Genomic DNA, 20,600 nt, shown 5'->3' on the forward strand with positions numbered 1-20,600 from the left:
GACTGAGGAACTTCATATTTTCTCTGAACCCAAACTTTCGGATACTTCAGATACTCATTCTGTTGGATTACCTGTGGATATTGGCAGTTCTTATGGTGGCTTGACTAGAAAGAGCACGGGAACTAACGTTCGTGAGAGCAGCATAATTATAAGTAATATCCATGAACAGAGATGGAGATGTTAATACCATTCACAAGTTAATCACAAAACTTAAGAAGTTGGTTGTCGATTATACTACAAATGAAGCTAACAAGGTTACTAAATCTGTATCTAATTTTGTACTCGACAAATGGATCAATATGGAGATCATAATTGCTTTGTTGGTTGATAATGAAAGATTGAAAGCCAGGAATGAAGGACCACAGTTAGGGGCAGGACTCTTCGATTATTTAATAAGAGGTCAGCCATTCTCGTCGTAGGCTGAGCAACCGTCTTATGGTGAGATCACAGGAAATGCAAGATGTAACTATGGAGCAAAGTCTTGGACTGATCATATGTTAAAGGAAGTCGGTGTGGGGGGCAAAAGAAGTTTAGAGCAAGACAGAATAATACTATAATTTTGAGAGCAGAAAATGATGCAAATTATGCTAGGAGTCAGGAGATTAAGGATGTTGTAGCGAGAACTAAAGGGATATTAAAGTTAGGAATTTGAGATTAATTCGAAATATTAGTATTAGCAACGGCCACACGGTTCAGGGAAGCCTATGACGTATGCTGCACTAGTAAAAAATATATATATATATAAATAATAATAATAAAATATAATAAACAACAGAAAAGGAAAGGGACAACCTAAGCGTTTCCCTCTTCCCGTAGGTTATTTTGTATGTTGAGGGTCCAGCGGCTCCATTAATTCAGGCTCTTGGAGAGTGCCTGAATGTTTGACTGAGCCAGCACTTCTAGGAAAGCGTTGAGGGTGGGGGAGATTACCCACAACTTAGTGTCCTCGGGCAACGAATGACGTTGTTCGTTCAAGAGGGAAGGGTGGACATTTCAGTTCTTCTGTGCATAATTATGACCAGAATAGCAAAATCAAAAGTCACAGAACTGTTGGGACACGATCAGTGCCTTGTTTAGAAACACACAGGGTTCACCCTCCCCAGTCAAGAGTACACTTCAACCACGGTGACAGAGAAATTTGCTTGCCACCCTCTCCAGCGATAGAACAATGCCGCCATGGTGAGCTGACACATTGTTACCAGCGTTGAATCGAAAACGAGTTGAAATGTACTAAAACACCCAATAAAAAGAGAAAGAAATCACTGTGATCCGCGGATGAATATTACTCCTTGGGTACACAATTTGGATAACTGGCTTAACTTAAAACACATATTCCGAACACATTTTTGCGGAGCGGCGTACAGCACGTCCGAACGGTTAGGCAGCCATATTGGCGTAATAGGCAGTCCAGCTGACCTTTGAATTTCCCCAAACTGTCAGCCTCCACCACCCATGTAGTAACTTATTCCAGTAATTTATAACTCACTAGCTAAAATAAAACTTCTTGAAATCCAGTCTAAACATCTCCCCCATAACTTGAATTTAATGCCCCTAGTTCTAGAATCGTTTATAACCGTGAAAATTTCGTCCTCGTGCATTTTGCTTATGCTTCTCAGAGCCTTAAATACCTCAATCAAGTCTTCTCCAAGGTGCCTAGTTTCCAAGCTCTGCAACACACACATTCGAAGTCTTTCCTCATATGAACGCCCTTTTGCTGATCTCACCAGGCGAGTTACCCGTCTCTGGACCCTTTCAAGAAGCACAATGTCTTTCTTTAGGTGCGATCTCCATACCTGAACACAGTATTCCAACAATAGCCTTATATAATGGGATTATGACATCCTTATCTCTGCTAGCGATTGTTCGGATAAATCATCGATAGGACACTATGGGCCTTCCTTGCAACCTGTCTACAATGCTCAGAGAACTTAAAAAATAATTGAATCGGAAGCCATTATGACCAGAGGTATAAAGTATGATAAGCTAAAACTCTCTAACGCTATCTTATTGGTGAATAATGTACACAAAGATATTTCTAAGGATGATATTGTTAATGATTTGTTTCATAAGAATTTGAGGGATTTTGGTTACACAGAGGAGGAAGTTCAAAATTGAGTTACTTCTAGATTTAATACTTGTACAAAAGCTAAGCTTACGCATTGGGTGATAGGATTTGAACCTAATTTATTTAGTCACTTATTTGAAAACGACAGAATATACTTTGGCTACTCTTCACATACATTTAGAAATTTCACTGTTATCACTGTGTTTCAAATGTCTTGGTTATGGACATTCAACAAATTATTGTATGCATAAAGTTGTTTCTTGTGAACATTGCTGTCAAGGTGGTCATGTGTTTGCAGACTGTCAGACTTGCCCCGTAGTTGTGTTAACTGTAAAAGAAGGGGTGGAGATTGTGCATATTCTGTTAGAGACCCCAAATGCCCCGAGTATATCCGGACTTTAGTGATAATACTTTAAATCGTTGTTATAATACAGACAGTGTAATTTCTATTTTTCAATTAAATGGGCAAAGGTCCAGGGTGGTGATGGATGAGTTAAGGATTTATATTACAGAAAGGAAAGTGGACATTTTATGTCTCCAAGAAACTTATGCAGGTGTTTTTTCTAAGAGGTATAAAGTAAAGGTTTCCCTGTTACTTCTACAGTTGTTCATACTAAGTGTGGAGCCAAAAACTCCTATTGTTATTAATAATCCAAGTTTAAATGTTATGGTTTTATCTGGTTTATGTGCTACACGTGTACATATTTCAACTGGTGTATATCTTTTTATTTGGTTTCAGTGTATTGGTCCTCCAAACCCAGGGCATAGATCAGTCAATACAGTACTTGGTTAATTTAATAGCAAATATGGGTAATAGTAATTTGATAGTGGCATTAGATACCAATACTAAATCAAAGCCCATGACCACTAAATACGGAGGATGCGGAAAGGTCAGGGAATGACCACCGCATATTCGCGGAGCAATATGGCCTTGGATGCTAATGCTCCTAAAAACCAAAATAACTAAATCAATACTTTGGCATAGCTCAATTGAAGATAGCAGGGGTGCCCTTTTTGAGGAATTTGTACTAGGCTATAATTTAAATGTATTAAATACACCTGGCAGGCCTTGCACGTTTGATAATGTGCTCGGTAGTTCTAATATAGATGTAACCTTGGTCTCCCAAAAGGTAATCAGAAGGATGTGTGATTGGGACGTGGTTACAGATTGTACTAAAAGCGATCACCGTGCTTTAGGTTTTATGTGAAGGCAGATCATTGAGTTTAATGAACATTCTGTTATGGAGCTTAAAAGGTTTAATTATAAAATAATTAATTGGAGTAAATTTACTAATTTCAAAAGGAACTGGTTCTCTGAGAGTTAGTGATTTGAATAATTTACATGCATTGGAGTTTGCATTTAATGTAGTGTTCTTTATTTAAAGCTTTGCAATATGTAGATAAAACGAAAAGAACAAATAAAAAAAAAAAAAAAAGTGCCATGGTGGTCTGAGGAGTTGTCTATTTTAAGGAGAGAGGTTTTTTCTTTAAGAAAAAACTATCAGAGATATAGAAGTTGTGATGCGACTGAAGCATTAGTGTATAAAGAGTTATAGATTAAAAAGGAGATTATATCATAAAAGAATTTATGAATCCAAACTTAAGTCATGGAGAGATTTAGTTATGACTGTGGGTAATACTGCCCCGTGGGGTTTGCTCTTTAAATTAGCAAGGAACAAATTCAATAATAATATTTTAAGTACAGTAATAGTTAGTGATGATGAAACTCATGATTAGTTTTCCATAATTAAGACTATTAGATAATTTATTTTTGGAAGATCTTGTTATGAATGATACTAATGAAGAAAGTTGTATAAAGGAAGCTAATAAAAACTATTTGGGCCCTAATAATATGGATTTATTTACCATAAATGAACTTATGGTAGTTAGTGCTAAGATTAAACACCACCTTAAATTAAATGCCAGGCAAGACGTGTTTCATTTTATTAATTTCCGATAGTGAGATGTGTCATGTCTAGGAATAAAATATATTATCACGCTTGTTGTTGTTGAGAGTTTTCTGCATCTGAAGAAGTTTCTGGGAGATCTATAACTTTAACTGATTTTTGTTAAAACGGAATGAAAATGCAGCAGACTATGTGCAAAGCGGTGCTGGTTGATTGGCTGAGAGAATTGCCTTTTCCAAAGATCTTCATAGCACAACTCATGGCTTCATTAGACTTGCAATTTTTGGTTTCTTAAATATGAGAATGGGGCTAATAATACCGTTGTTCCATAAGCAGTCCTAATTATATTTCGTTAGATTTCACTGTAAACGTGACGCAGCACCTCAGTAAATCAAGGGCTACTGATTTCTGTCGTGAAAATAAGGAAACTATACGGATAGACAGTTGTTTTATTTATAAGCTCCTCGAACACCCTTGACTGAGGTCTTCTTTTGAAATTATGATTTTCATTAGTGGTGTCCTCTTGGTCACCGAATATGTAGTCAGTTATAAAATTCTTTTTATTCTTATCCACAATTCTTTCTTGTCTAGACTTTGAGTATACTGCTTTATGAAGTGAGCGCTTTCTTTTTTTACTGGATGTGATCTGCAGGATTGTTGTTTGCCTCCTGTCATTTTCTGTAAAGTTTGTCTCTTGCGAATGGCACATTTTATCTGCAATTTTGACTAAATTTTGGTTAATGGTATCCTGATGATGCTCCTTTCGACAGTGTGAAGATTTCAGTGTTGTTAGTTCGCTTTCTTGGCTGGCTTAGTTCTTGCCAGTTGTATTCACTCATGTTGCCTTACAGAGAGGGTTGTTTTATGAACATCATTAGTTTTTCTTCGTTCCTCCTAATATGCTGCGAACACGCAGAGCATGGACTCAATTTTGGACTGTGATCTGATTTAAAACGAACAAATCGCAAGTTGTCAACCAGTTTAGTCCTCAGGAAGATGTAACAGATAATATCATAATATCCAAGGTTTGAATCCTCTAGTTGCGTTGAATCAAAACTTTTTTTTTTAATCCATGTGCTCAAGAATTGCTGTACGTACTGATATCCCGTAAACGTCGATACTGTTTCCACTGCTGGATATACGTTAAGCAGATATATATGATATACTTTTTAAAATTTTTTTTTATTAAAAGAGGAACAGGTGGCTTTAAAATTCGAACCAATGGTACGCGTGGAAAAATATACGCCTCGGCCCCCCATAAAAAGCGTTTTGTGTGTTCTTTTTTTTTTTATTTGAAGACAAATTTGTTTTGCCTTCTATCGCTACATCTGGCGGTGAAAATCGTAAGTGTGATTGTTTGCAAAATAGTGCAACAAAAAAGTTCTCGTTAGAAATTATATTTTTTTAATAATAAAAGTAAGATTTGGTGAATAAAAGGGGGGCCGTTTCAAACGTATCTTACTGCAATATTCGAAACAGCTACTTAAATAACGCTTCTCTGCGTTAACTTTTGCAGCAACCCGTTAGAGAACTGTTTCTCTCCAGTAACGGTCAGAGCGCTCGGGTATGTGGTCTTTAGGAACGACTACAGCTGTCTACATAGTCAACCCAAAGAAACTAATATCGTTTTTAATCGGATAACAGTTTATCCAATCAGACGAATCCACTATCCATTAAACTCGAGGCCCTGCTGTGATCGGTTTCAGAACTTATTAGTTACATCATCGGACAGCAGGTAGCCCTCTTAGCAACCTTGTCACCATCAATGAGATCACAGCGCTCTCTGACGGTTGACTGAAAAAGTTAACCCAGAGAAGCGTTATTTCAACAACTGTTTCATATAATGCAGTAACCTGCGTTTGAAACAGTTCCCCGTTTATTAGTTATAATATTGGCCTCACGCAGACTTTCTACATTTTTTTTATTATTATTTTATTTTAAACAGCCACGTAACATAAATTAAGTTTCCAAGCAGAAGTTTTCTTCTGATCTACAGCTTGGCTGCTCGTTAAGATTTGATACACCCGTTCACCGCTCGACATGAGGTTGCCAATAGGAGTTCCTGCTCTCTGATGGTAGAACCAATAAGTTCCGAACTCGGTCACAGCAGTGCCTCGAGTTCAACAGATGATGGATTTGTCTGGTGGATGATGTTATCCGATTAAGAACAACATTAGTTCATTTGCGTTGACTACGTGGACGGTTGTCGTTTTTAAAGAACACATGCCCGAGCGCTGTCACCGTAACTGGAGAGACCACGGCGTCCCCTGACGGTTGACTGCGAAGTTAACGCAGAGAAGCGTTATTTCAGAAGCTGTTTCAAAAATAGGATTACTAATTTTAGTCACTTTTTGTTCTATGTCGCGCAAATCGTTTTTCATGTGGTGCGCAATTTCTCTCCCCCCCCCACCACCTGTGGTTACGAAACTGTATATAGTTTTGATTCAGCATATTTGGCCCACAGAGCGGAAAATGTGCGCCATGGCTAATCTAGTAGTTGATTGCTCCGTTTCGCTGAAATTAATGAAGTCAAGGCCTTCTATCATCATCAAGCAAGTTTGCAAATGTGAGAAGACTGTACGAAGTGCTATGGAAAATGCACCGCATACAACTTATTCAGTGCCATCATCCAATTTAGCTTGTATGGCTTAACTAGCAACGAGGTATTGGTCAGCTGCGTTGTGGGCCCCAGTGTGGAGATGAAATTCTACTCCCGTCTCTAAACAGTGATCTTGCAACTGCAGTATTCGGAAAAGTCTCATTGGTAACATCAGGTTAATAGAAAGCAAAGCAATATGTGTTTTATTTTTATGATTTTTTTAGACTCTATTACATAAAATTAGTTCTTATGCTATATAAGAATTGATACACCAACCAACACCAAGATCATGCTTGTGTAGAACCTTCTGTCTCATTCAATTTTACTTTTCTGTCATTAAGTTCACTTTAAATATAAGTATTATTATAACTTATTTTTTCTTTTTTTAAACTTGATTTTCATATTGTTTGGATTCGTTGATTTGCCGTTTTTGCTTTTTTTTTTTTTTTTTATTATAGAGGGCTTTCACTGTATTTAAACAAGTGTTTTTTTTTTTTTTTTTTTTTTTTTTTTGTGGTCTTTCTTTGATAACGCACATGCGCATCCATTGACTGCTTTTTTGGAAGAAAGGACTGAAATGCGTTCTTTTAGAGCTCAACAAAGCAGATGTTTCCTGATTACGTTATCATTGCGGTTCCTTTACCTTTCTTTATTTCTTGTGATGAGTTCTGATATTCCCTTTTGTGTCTTGCATGGGCAGTTTTTGCGTCATAATACAAACTTCATTGGCGCTTGCGTTATGACGCAAGCAGAAATTCGTGCTTTTGGCTTCCCGTGGTGATTATGAAGTTAGCGCGGAATACCTGTAGGAGCATATTTAAGCATAACCTTGGCACGGGTACATCAGTTTTTATAATACAAGTGTTTAATTAAAAAAAAAAGTATATATATATATATATAAGTCAATTTTATTTAATGGTATTTATCTATAGGGAATTTATATATATATATATATATATATATAAATTTCCTGTTTATACTCCAGGACGGCCACGCAGTCAGAAGTTCACAAGATAGAGAATGCAAGAAACAGCACCATATTTAGTAATCATGTGGGCTTGAACCACGGCCACTCAAAGTACGTGTACTTATGTACCCTCTCGCTTGACCACTCGGCTATGGCAGCTTATAATTGAGTTTTTAAGCATGGTGTTATATATACTGCAAGATATCATCAACAGCAGTAATGTGGTTCTCGTTGAAGCTGGTAAAAATGCATTCGAACTAGCAGAGGTGGGAGTGGGCAAGGTTGGAGTTCCAGTGTGTGTGAAGTAACGACACAATATAGAATTGTTATTGTAGTAGTAATGGCAAATGACGCAAGAAAGCAAGCTTATATAGCATCGGCCCAAAAAAAAAAAAAAAAAACCTACACAGTTCACCCAATCGTACTCTTCAAGAATTTATCTAGTTCTTCGTTGAATTTATTCAACCAAACCACTTTACGACAACAGATGGAAGCCTATTCCAACAATCAACTACCCGCTGGCTGAAAGCACACTTCCGCACATCTATCCTGCAACCATCCTTCCTCAAATTGAATTTATGCTCCCCTCATGTATGTAGTCGAAGCAAGTGGAAGAATGCCATTAACATTCAAGGCTTTAAACACCTCAATCAGATCTCTCCGCAGGTGCCTAGTCTCGAAACGCTGCAATGTGTAGAACTGAAGCCTTCCTAAGTAAGCGTACCATTTTGGTACGCTTACTTACCTTCTCTGCATCCGTTGCAGCAGATCTACATCCTTCCTAAAGTGAGGCCTCCAGATCTGTATACGGTATTCATGATGCGGCTTGACCATGACAAAAAGGATAATCACTTCCTTATTCCTGCTAGCAAAGTTTCTGTATATCATTGACAAAACCCGTGAGCTCTCTTGGCAGCATGTCTGTAGTGATCAGAAAATTTCATATCTGACTGCACAATTACCCTCCCCCCCAGGTCTTTTTTCATTCTCCACACCCTGAGTGTAGTACCACACAGCTGATAACTTACGCTGGGGTTATTGCTACTCATATGCAGTACCTTGCAATTTTCAATGTTAAACTTCAACTACCATTTCTCAGCCTATCGACCTAATTATCCTAAATCTTGTTGCAGTAGCTCACCCTGATGACTGTCGTTAACCACCCTACCGACCTTTGTATCACCTTAGACATTAAGCCTGATATATTGATGAAGGTTCAGTGATATACCTTCATCAATAATATTATTGATGAAGGTATATCACTGAACCCACTTATAACATTAGCCCACGAAGAACAGTGCCCATTGGTAACTACTCTGTCTTCTTTCACTTAACTATCCCTTTATCCATAGCAGTAACTTTCCCCTAATGCCTCATTGCGCCAACTTGTACAGCAGTCTTTTACGTGCAACAGTGCCCGAAATCCAAGTATATGATGACCTAAAATTATTTTTTGCATTCAGTTCCTTGGTCACTGCATCTAAGTAGCCTATCAGATTGCTTAGACAAGATCGCCCCCTTAAAAAAAATCCATGCTGTGATTGCAGTATAATTGCATGCTTGTCCAGATAGTCCTGCATTACTTCTTTAATCAATAATTCAATTATTTTTCCCGGAACAGAGATTAATCTAACAGATCTTTAATTACTCACTTCCCCCTTTATAAATTGGGGATATATTCGCACATCTCGGAGTACATAAAGAACTCTCCAGAATCCAAAATGCTTTCATAATTATGGCTAAGGGTTTACTTACTTCCTTTTCTGCCTCCCTTAATATAACTGGATAGATTCCATCCACCCCAGCTGCCTTTTTATGTCCATCTTCAACAATTTCTCCTCCACTTTCCTTTTAGTTATCACAAAGTCATTTAGCTCTTCGTTAGAGTTTGATAAACTTTCGGCATCTAATTCCCTAAAGAATTGCTCACGTGTGAATGAAGATACAAAATACCTATTTAATTTTTCTGCAACCTGAGCAGGGTCATCAATAGTTAACCCGTAGACATCAAGTGGCCCAATGTGATTCAACCCTTCCTTTTATGTTAATATATGCATAGAAGTTTTTGCTGTTTTTCTTTGCCAGAAACTTCTCGCAATGTGCCTTAGTTTACCTAACCGCCTTTGTGACTTGATTACAGACTAATTTATATCTACCATAATTTTCTGTATCACCTGATAATTTGTATACATTCCATGCACTTTTCTTCTCTGCCCAGTGTCTCAATAGTTCATCTGGCATCCATTTAGATGTAAACCTTGAACAGCATTTCTTCGTTGGTATAAAAAGCGTAGTAGCTTCTTTGATTACTTCCCTGAATACTACTGCTTTAGAATTTGATATTGGTAACGTCATCAGTTGGTTCCACTGGACACAATTTAAAAACTGTGTCCGCTTCTGTAGGCCTCTGTAGTTACCCTTACGAAAGGAAAAAACCTTTCCCTTTACCCTTGACAGTAGTGCTGTCTTTAATTAAATTCCACATTAGTACACTGTGATCGTTGCCACCAAGTGGTTCAGATTCTTAATGAATGAAGAATATGCAGGTAACCAGCAGTTACCTGCAGATTCTTGATGTACTCTTGAGTATAATCGCAGAATATTATCCGTTCTTTTCCTGGTCATATCAACTTTCACATTTTGACCAGAGTATGTCTGGGAGGGAGATGGGGATGTTGCTTTTATTCAAGGTGCAGTTAAGCTTCCCACAGTCCCAGTTTTATTTTCTTGTTATTTTAAAGCGTGCAGGATTTTGAGATTTTTCACAATAAGCAAGTCATTTCTTCTTAAATGGAAACGCGCTTGTTCAGACATATTTGCAGAAAGCTCTGTTGTTTTTATCTGCTGTGAGATAGGTTTGACAGTTTCGCTGAGGATCTTCTTAAGTTTGCCAGCAGTGACCATAATTACACCTGGTTATCGCATTGTTCTGGTTGCAATTTGTTGCCAACGTGATGTAACGTTGAGGGACAGTTTCCCGTAGATTTCAGGGAAATATCACAACTTAAGATGTCTCTAATGCAGTTTTCCAATAGAGGTTCAGTGATTCAGTTAAATCTATCTCCGAAGTTTGCCCGTCTCTGCTGGGTTATTTATTGTAATTATTATATATTTTTTTTTTCTTCAAAAGTCAGAATTCATTTATAATGCACTAGCTCACAGAATTGTGTATAATATATATATATACTGTATATTGAAAAACTCACTTTTTAGGCAAGTTCTGCACGTTTTTGCTGCCATGAGCTCGCTCTCATCTCAGCCTACCTCTTAATAAAATTGCCTTTTGGCAATCCAAAAGAAAAGAAAGAAAGAATAGAAGAGGGTACTCTGATTTTAACTTAAAAACAGGAATAAATTAACTCGAGCACAACATCCAGGTAGGCTATCTCATTACTTTATCAAGTGGCCGTGTATTATCGTTTCCTTTCTTCATCAGCGCTAATATCAAAACTTCATAGTTCATGTGCAAACTATTGGAATCTTTAAAAATAAACTATTCTTAAAGGTAGCATAGCAAGAGTGTATATAAATAGAGAAGTCCTCATGACGTTTAGTAACATTGAAATCCGCAAAGAGGATGAATCCCATAATGTCCATTGTAAGTAGTAGGTTTGATCCGGCAAAGAACTTAGCACAATGACCGGTAAAATTTTTTTTATCACCACTTAAGAACATAACTAATTCACAGGAACGCATAAAAAATTAGAATATTCTTACATGCCAAAAAAAGAAAAATTAAAAATGTGTATAATATTTCATTTATCGTGATATAAGGTGTTAGAATAATGCCTGATTAAATCATACTTTTATTACTCAAACTTGTTAATCGCGATTTTCAAAACTAATTTGAAAGGCATTGTTTTCTTTAATTAAAAAAAGATATTGTATGATATAAATGAGGCTCCTGAAGTAACTGACTTCCCCAGGTTTACTAAGGCCGGCCCCCATCCCTGGTACATAATGATTGAACTACCTTGTCAACATTCGATTTTTACTGTAAGAGATGGTTACAAAATAGTTGGCACTTTGCGAGTGCAAATTAGCACTAATTTAAATATATGACACGCGTATTGTACAAATCTTTTGTCGCTTTGCATAACAATTAGCACGCAATCCACCGACTTTTCTCGTATGTTACCTATTGTCCTTCCCGTTAATCTAGATACCTTAATTTTATTTTAGTCAACTTTAATGCAAAAGTTCGTTTCATTAGAAATTGTTTCTGGTTATTTGCATCGTAAAAGCGACATCTTTTTCCCTCACCCCCAAGTGTTTAATCGTATTATTATCCTTTTGTTTGTTTATCATTCATAGCGCAGTTCTGTTTTAGTCAGATTTTCGCTGGAGTAAACAGATCAAGAGTGTATAAAATATGAAAATACGTCAGTTGAATTGTCAGTCATTATTTGGACCAGTGTGCAAGATGGTGCTACTAGAGGATCAAATACTCCCTTATCTAATTAGGGGTTATTTATCACCGGCGCGGATAAAGGAAACTGCTGGAGAATCCCAAAAGAGAACTTCGCTAGTTACCAGAATTGTATACCTTGGACAGTTGACAGTAATGGATCAGTCCTGCCTTTCACTTAAGAAGGTTTATTCTAACATGCAGATGGCAGCTTTAAATAAAATCGGGAACGTACAATGGGGGTAAAATTCTTAGAAAGGTGCAATATCGCTGCCTTTATATTAAGAATTTATCCTAATTATAGCATTTACTTGTTTCGTGGCAGTGTTTTTTTAATAATTTTTTTGTTTAAAAAAAAAAAAAAGCTGCCCTATTAGTCGCCTGTCCGTAAAGTATGCAAACTCGAATTCGAATCCACTTAAAAATAAAATCAATGCCCTCCCCCGCGTATCGTTTTCCTTTGTGACCATTGTTAATTCCTCTTGATTACGAAATACGGTAATGTTCTTGTATCTCTCTATTTTGTGCACTTCCCTTATTTTATGTGCTCGTCCCGGTGTATAAACAGCAAGTTTATTTAAAATATAAAAGTTTAAGGCTGGAAAAACTTCCAAGGTAGATTTGTACAAGCTATTCAAGAAATCTTGTGAAAGATACTTCTGCGTCTTTTCAATTTGGAAAAACCGATGTGAAAAAATTTAAAGCGTATGTACCCCCCCTCCCCCTGTACGCACGAAAGATTTTTACTGAAAATATCCTCGGCTTGGAAGAGGTTAACAAAATCCATTTGTAGAATAATATGACGTCACAATCTTTCTGCAGGAAGTAACGGAAGGTATTTCCGTTACATTCCATTGTTATGTCCCGCTATACATGGCTTCACATAAGCAAACGTACCTTAACAAGGCTATTAACTGCCAGATTTGGAAAATATGGTCCCGTTTTTAAGAACGTTAGCATATATGCATAATGCGCCTATTGTCTTCACTAAGCCTGCTTCACCCTTCAACTCTCAGGACGGATTTTCATGAAATTTATATTTGGACCATTTAGAAAGATTTGTTGAGCATTCCAAATACCATTAAAATCGGACTAATAGAAATGCTACAATTATTATTTCTTTGTCCGTCCGTCTGCATGTAATAACTCTTCCTAGTGGTTTGGATTTTGAGGAAATTTTATATTTGTCGACTCTTCCTATGTTTCATTAAGATCACACCAATAGAATTCCAGCGATTATTATTTTCTATTTTTTTGGAATATATATCACATTGGCTATCCATATACTGTAGCAGAAGCACTGAATATTATGCTTGCTGACATGCGCAGAAACGAAATTTTCTCTGTTCGCACATAAATAGTGCTTTTCGTCGTAAATCGCGAATTATTAACGTTTGCCAATGGGCCTGAAATGAAATGCTCTGAGCACATTAACTACCTTTTTTTTTCTTTTCTTTTTTTTTTTTTTTGCAGCAGGTGCAACCGCCAGCAATTGATTTTAGCTGCAGCCCACTACCTTAGTGCATTCTTTTAAGGAGCAGAACATGTCTGTTAGATAGACTGCCTGCAAACCCACCTTATGATGGTGGCGCGGCTGTCCCACTAACCCCCTTCCCTCAAGAGTAAAGTCCGCAGCGAAAACGCTGCGGAGTTCAGTCTACTCGCGTCCCTAGCCCTATCAAATTTCCGTGTACCCCTCGTCGCGAAGGGCGGTTTGTCTGTTGTGAGGGGAAAACCGGAGTCGATCCCGGTGAAAAACCTCACGACCACGGTTTGAGACTGCCCAAACTCAATGCTGAATGCCCCTGAGAAAATTCCCATAAGGGTAGCAGCTGGAATCGAACCTCGATCAGCTATTCAGCAAGCCGGCAACGTTGCTACAAGGCTACCGTGGCCCCGTATGCTATCGCTTTAATTTAAGTATTTCACGTCACATTTCTTACCAGTCACGTGGATAGTGTGACGTATGCTAAACGTCGTTACATTCCATTGTTAGTTGCCGCTGTAGAGTTTTCACATCAAAGATGCATTTTTCACTTAATTATAGAAGCTACTAAGCTTTTTATACCAACGAGAGGATATCATTTAAGGTTTGGATCAGTGGCAGAGAAGAGAAATGCATGGGATGATTATGCACTGTGAGAGGATACAGAATCCTTTAATAAATATAAATCAGCCTGTAATCAAGTTACTCAGGGAGTCAGACATTCTAACCAGATTACGGCAAAGAAAAGCAGCAAATAATTCTCGGCTTTTATTAAAACTTGAAGGGAAGAGATGAATCATATTGGTCCTTTTGATATGAATGGCAGTACTGTTGACAATCATGTACAGGTTTCTGACAAACAAAAAATATTTTGCATCTGCGTGCACACTAACGGAGATGCCAGAAACAGTTTGTCTGATACCTACTGCTAGTTTGATAATTTTATAACTAAATGACGATGCAGATAAAAGTAATGAAATTACAAATAAATAAGAGAATTCTCGGATTCAGGGGATGTCCCTACGGATTGGAGATGTACAAATATCTTCCCTACTCACAGTGGTCGTTTAAAGGGAGAAGAGAGTAATAAGAGACCTTGGCACAGAAGGCCTATTGCGTTTCGGCAATGCATTCAAGTACTTGAATGCATGCGCATTTTATGTACTGGCACTGGAGAATTTTATCGCAAACGTCTCATTCGTTGGACTGGATATTCTGACATTATTTTATAATTGATCTGAATTCAATCTACTTAGCCTGGACTGTGTGGTACTACACTTAAGGTGGTAGAAAATGAAAAAGACCTGGGAGTAATTGTGCAGCCTGTCTGCACTGCTCAGAAAACTCCATATCTGACTGGAGAAAACTTCATATCTGACTGGAGGGCGGGTCATGGGGTTTTGTCAATGATATATAGGAATTTTGCTAGCAGGGAAAAGGAGGTGATTGTCCCTCTGTATAAGGCAATGGTCAGGCCACGCCTTGAGTACTGCGTACAGGTCTGGAGGCCTCATTTTAGGAAGGATGTAGATTTGCTTGAGCGTGTACAGAGAAGAGCAACACGATTGGTGAGGGGAATGAAGGGATTCTCTTACCAAGAGAGGCTTAAGTTCTGCAAATTGCAGTGGCTGGAGACTAGGCACCTGCGCGGTGATCTTATTGAGGTCTATAAGGCCTTGAATGGGTTGAGCACGCTGAATTCTGATGGGATCCTTCCACTTGTTCAGATTACCAACCTACGGGGACATAAGTTCAAATTAAGAAAGGACAGATGTAGAATAGATGTGCGGAAATTTGCCTTTAGCCAGCGAGTGGTTAATTGCTGGAACAAACTTCCATCTGTCGTTGTAGAAGTTGATAGGTTAAATAAATTTAAGGAGGAACTGGACAGGCATTTGGAGGGAATGGTGTGATTTTTTTTTTTTTTTTTTTGGCTGATGCTGCATAAGCTCCTACACTTGCTTTCTTGCATCATGTGCCACTACTACTACTACTACTTTAGGTGAGATAACAACCTGGCATATTGCGGGCTTATAATTAATCTCCGGATATAAATCGTTTTAATTTTTATGAGATTATACTGTATATGTTGGCCAAACTGATAGGGCCATGTTAAGATGGAAGCGCCTTGTCCAAGAGCTTAATTTAAATTACGGTTTATTGCATTCATAATTTCCTAGTTAACGTTATAGCGCATTAATTATTGTTAATTTACTGAAAATAGGTCTCCCATTTAGGGACTTTATTAACGCAGCGGGGAAGGGCAAGATTTTGTTTACATTCGGGTGCTTTAAAAGTCTTGACACGGCTCTGTATGCTGAACGGGCAAGGTTCGGACTGTTCCGAACGCTAATTCTTCAGGTCGCAGCAACCTCGTTTGAAATTTGTTACGGTACCTATCAATTTATGTAACTAGATCAGTGCACCGGTTGGTTGTTTGTGGGCTTTATGGCGCAAGGTCAACAAGGCCACAATGCGTTGTTTATCTGTGTGAATGTGGTTGCAGTTCGTTGTTGAGTTGTCCGTTTGAGGGAAGTAAAAATATTGTCCACGTGTGGCGTATCTGCTAGGAGGTCAGCAATACTGAAAGAAATGTTCGTCGTGGAAAATTAGGCAACCTGTGTCTGTCACTACTGTAGTACAATCAATAAGTATATGCTGGGCAGTAAGTGTGTTGCATTTTGTGCACTGTGGTGGATCAGTACCCGCAAGCAGATAAAGATATGTGACCTATCCATAATCGGGCTAGTAGAAATCGTTTATACAGACAGCTTGTTATCAACTTGACTTTGCCAGAGGTTCTGCCGTTGTTCAAGTTCTTTATAATGGACTTGATGAATGAGACCGGTCTACTAAAGGATTGGTCTATAAGATCTGTAAGAATCCAACAAAGGAAGACGTTGTTTGTTCTCATGTAACTTAGGGTATTTCTGAGTAAGGGGTTCTCATTTTTTGTCTTCTGCTGTGTAGCACTAATAGTGTGTTTGTGTGTGTGTGTGTATATATATATATATATATAAAAAACACTGTAGTATGTTGCACCGGTCCTTTAATAAAATTTAATTAACCGAGTTAATACAGTGTGAATTAAAATTATGTATAAACACTTTGATATGTTGTATCTCAGAAAGTCTGAATAAACGTGAACCAAAAAGGAAGTTGTCAGATGTTCAAAATGTCTGCCACCATCGTGCATACATAAACGGCACAGTTTTCCTCAACAGCCAGACGTAGGCTAGTGCGCTTGCCAGCTGTAATTTTGCTTGATTCCTGTTCTATCATTACCGACAAATCCTGTTATGTTTGTGGTATGAGTGGACACTTCATCGTTCAGGTATCCCCATGAAAAAAAAAAAAAAAAAAAAAAGTCTAAACGGAGTAAGGTCTGGAGACGTTAGGAGTTGCGTATTCAAAGCATTCTCCTTAGGACCTGTCCATCGTTCGGGAAATGAGGATAGGTAGGGATATCAGAAGGAAAATGTTGAAAGTACACCAGCGTGTCTGGAAAACACGTTGCTTATAGGTGGAGTATACATTATTCATGAAAATTCAAGATAACTCTTCTCAGTAAACGGTATTCTTAATTTATAAGGTTCGATTATCCAATGAGAGATGAGTCTCATCCACACATTGATCTGTGGTAAGTTAACTTATTTCTTAGAGTGAAGCGAGAACTGTCGTTGGCAGCACAGTAAACGCAATTGCCACGATTCAAATGACTATTAACCTCCAACGTTCATACTTCCAGTACCATTTCAGAATGCTTCCTGTTTTTTTCAAATATTAGTTGATTATTCTCCATATGCGCCGGTTAATCTGCAACAAAATGAAAACTTATTAAAAACCTAATTGTTTATTTTAGATTTAATTCATATTATTCATTCTATTTAAGTGTTTATTCGTAATTCTGACTCGCTCTGAGACTGTTAAAATATTGCTACACAGATTTAACTTAAAAAGCCACTGAAAAAAAATGAGTGGTGGCAAACTATTTTTTAAACTTACAAAAGTACTGAAGTGAAACTTTAGTTTTTATGGATAGGTATAGGTTACGGGAGGGAAATTTTAGAAGTAAATGTTAGGGGTGTTTGAATATTCGGGGTTTCCTTACACTCGCTATAAGAAAGGCGGTGTTGTATACTTGAGTCTCGCCTTCATTCTTTAAAATTGCTATAAAAATGACAGATGCATATTTCGCTTTCTTTTTTATTTTTTTAATTTGAACCTCTTTGTGGGAAAGGAGCCATAACATCTAAAGTTGAAAATCGAACAGTTTTTACAAGGCTCTCTCTCGCTGATCAATAGTTGGAATTCTGCCAGCTCACAGAACTAAAAGTTACAATGGGGATAAATATGGAAACTTAATGTTCAGCATTTATCATTTTTTTCTTTTTTTTTTTTGTCTGATAGTTATTTATTATTTTTTTCCTCTTGTAAAAGAAGCTAGGGTTCAGTAATGACGGTAGGGGTCTAGGAAATTGTCAGATGGTCTAAGACATGGCAATTTTTGATTGTGAACACAATTTTTGCTGCGATAAGTGCTGTAATTGATGGACACGTTGTGTCCATCAATTACAGCATTTATACGCTGCTGAATTTAGGCTCCCCAAAACTGCCAGCCTGTATACGAATTCGTACGCAATTCACTGATCAAAGGAAGCCTGCTGTTGTATTTCCAATTAGAGACATCAAAAATGGGAGAGCCAAAAGGAATTGAGTTAACAGTCAATTTAAAAATGATATGACTTCGTAAAGTAGCTTGAATTTAAGAATTTAAAGTAAGTGACGTTATTTTGCTTCCCGACTTTGAACCTTACCTACGTAAGTGTAATTCATTAAAATAAAATAAATAAATAAAAACATCCACATTCCTTCTTTATACATTCTTTCGTAAAATTAAACCTAATCGCTAAGCAGCGGAACAGTAATTAGTGGTGATTAGCCAGGCCTAATGTAGATAAATAGAGCATGTTTTGAATAATCAACGAGCAGAATCAATTTAAGTGTTCCTTTCCCGAGTAGGTTCGTTATTTTGTGCGAGGCTTCGGTTTAATCATGTAACAGACTTTATACGCGATATCAAGAACGGCAGTTAAAAGTTGCACATAGCTTTCCTGATTTAACAGACTAAATTAGTATAATAATTATTAATTAAATAGCGCAATTCTACAAATGGTATGATACCGTGAGTGTGCCATGCATTTCGCTTAGTGCTGATATGTTTCATTTGCTTTTTAGCATTTGCTTCGTTCCATACTACTCGTCAGTTTTTCTTTGCTCCTGCAGGGCCTTTCTTAGCTGCGTTTCCTGGTTTCTGCATGTTTTTGGCGCCTGCTCTTCCCCTAACTCTGACGAACTGGTCGCGGATGCTCTCTGGAAGGCAAGATGGAGGTACGTAGTTTATGGCGCAGTAGTATTCCAGGAAAGCGTAACAGATGCACTGACCTAGACGTAGATCTGATCAAATAGTTAAGTACTGATCTTTCTCTCTTTTGCACAAGGAATTTATTTACTAGCGCTTTCTATTTAAATAAGCAACCGTGTATGAGCCCATCTGGATTTGTTATATGTTCTGAGTGCCTGTAAAGCGTTACATAAAAGCCAATTAAGGAAAAGATCGCTTTTCAGTTATACGAGGATCATTCAAAAATGTCGATCGTGTGTTGATTACTAAGAAATTAAGATATTGACTGTAAGTCTTCGTGTAGTAAATATAGATTTAAGTTGTATAATCCTCTTTTTATCTCAATTAGTGTTAATTGGTCTCCAAGTGAAGAATTGTTTCATCATCTTGATAAACCTCTCGAAAACATCTTCATTGTTTGATGATTATGCGTAATGGAATCCGCTGGGAAAACTCCGAATCTAAATCTGTCGACGAGACACCTGTACGTGATGAAGGAGTCCTCCACATCAGCATGACTACGACCATAACTTGGTTTCAGGGCTATATATGGTAACCACAGCGGCTCATGGAAACTCGAAAAGGGGAATCTGGCGGATAGCCCTAATTATACCATTTAGTTCCCGGCTCTCCGATTAGATGGGAGGTCCTAGACTGGCCTCAACTGCGGGTAACTTTTATTGCTAGGGTTAAAGATATTTCAATAGATCTCCTTCCCTTTGGTCCCAAGACGGGGTCAAGACTTGCTAGTCCGCGCCTGACATCTCTTCGTAGAGTTTCGTGGTGAATAGGGTACTATTTGTATATGGAACTTTTTAAGTCGTATGAATAATTCAAATCAAATTTCTTTAAAGCTCTCACAAACGATCCGTCATAATCGCCTGGATGAAGATAACGTCGTCAAAAGGAAGAAAAGTCAATCAGGATAACAAATGCGGACATCTTTTTTGGTGGTATAGCAAAACAATCACTATGAAAATTGCCTCTCCTTGTAAATCAAAAATGCCTAGAAGAAATAGTTGGAATAAGAGTTGGTGAAACGTCTCAGATCCGAGAATATTTTGGTTGAAGTCTGAAGTACCGAACAGAGATGTTATGACAAAAATTTGGAATAGTTATAGTTACCATACACAAAACCAACCATGAACACCTCGCGAGGCGTAATACCCGAATGGAATTGCGCAAGAACTGAAAGAGCGTGAAAAACGCATCATGATTCGTCGTGATGGAAAATTAATCCCTACAAAAAAATATATCATTTTTACCTTCGACTTGGCTCGAATACCAGAAAACATTAAGGCAAAATACCTGAATTGCCTAGTACGTGCATGTGAACATGTTTTTGTAAGGGGCTGCTCCTAGAACGTCAGTTCAAATCCGCCTCATATCTTTGTGAAGAACAGTACCACAGTAAAAGGGCCAGATATGCGAGTAGTGTAGGCTTGTGTGTTCTGGCCGCTTGGCTACCCAGATGATTCTGAATACTCGTCCACACCACGGGAAGGTGGCACAGTCCAATTGGAGCTCGTACTATCTCAATTTGAGATCTGACACACCTAACATTGCCAAAAGGTGGGCTCCAAAATAAATAAAGTAAAAAAAAATAAAAAAAAGTGTGACAGCTACACTGTATAGAACGCGGAAAAGAAGAAAAAAATATTGACAGCTACGACACGAGTGAGAGGAGAAAAATTATAATTTGACCGATGACAACTACTGTGCGCAAAACTGTAATAAAGAGAAAAAATAACCAACCAAGTGCTG

The 20,600-nt window shown here is 37.7% G+C and overlaps 1 protein-coding gene across 3 annotated transcripts in view; it reads right to left on the minus strand.

The window, feature by feature from the left end:
- Window positions 1-20,600, minus strand: part of LOC150079024 (cytosolic carboxypeptidase 6) — a 591,251-nt gene that overhangs the window by 92,675 nt on the left and 477,976 nt on the right. For 2 of the 3 annotated variants that reach the window (XM_090382641.1, XM_090382642.1), the window contains one exon: window positions 18,244-18,889. In XM_090382641.1, the coding sequence (XP_090238767.1) occupies window positions 18,696-18,889 (194 nt within the window). In that variant the 3' untranslated portion in view covers window positions 18,244-18,695. Of the gene's footprint in view, window positions 1-18,243; window positions 18,890-20,600 lie in introns of those variants that run through there. The other variant, XR_016547524.1, reaches the window with a different exon arrangement.

Source organism: Mastigoproctus giganteus, chromosome 10 (genome assembly GCF_048544385.1).
Source record: "Mastigoproctus giganteus isolate SK-2022 chromosome 10, ASM4854438v1, whole genome shotgun sequence".
NCBI classification, from domain to species: domain Eukaryota; kingdom Metazoa; phylum Arthropoda; class Arachnida; order Uropygi; family Thelyphonidae; genus Mastigoproctus; species Mastigoproctus giganteus.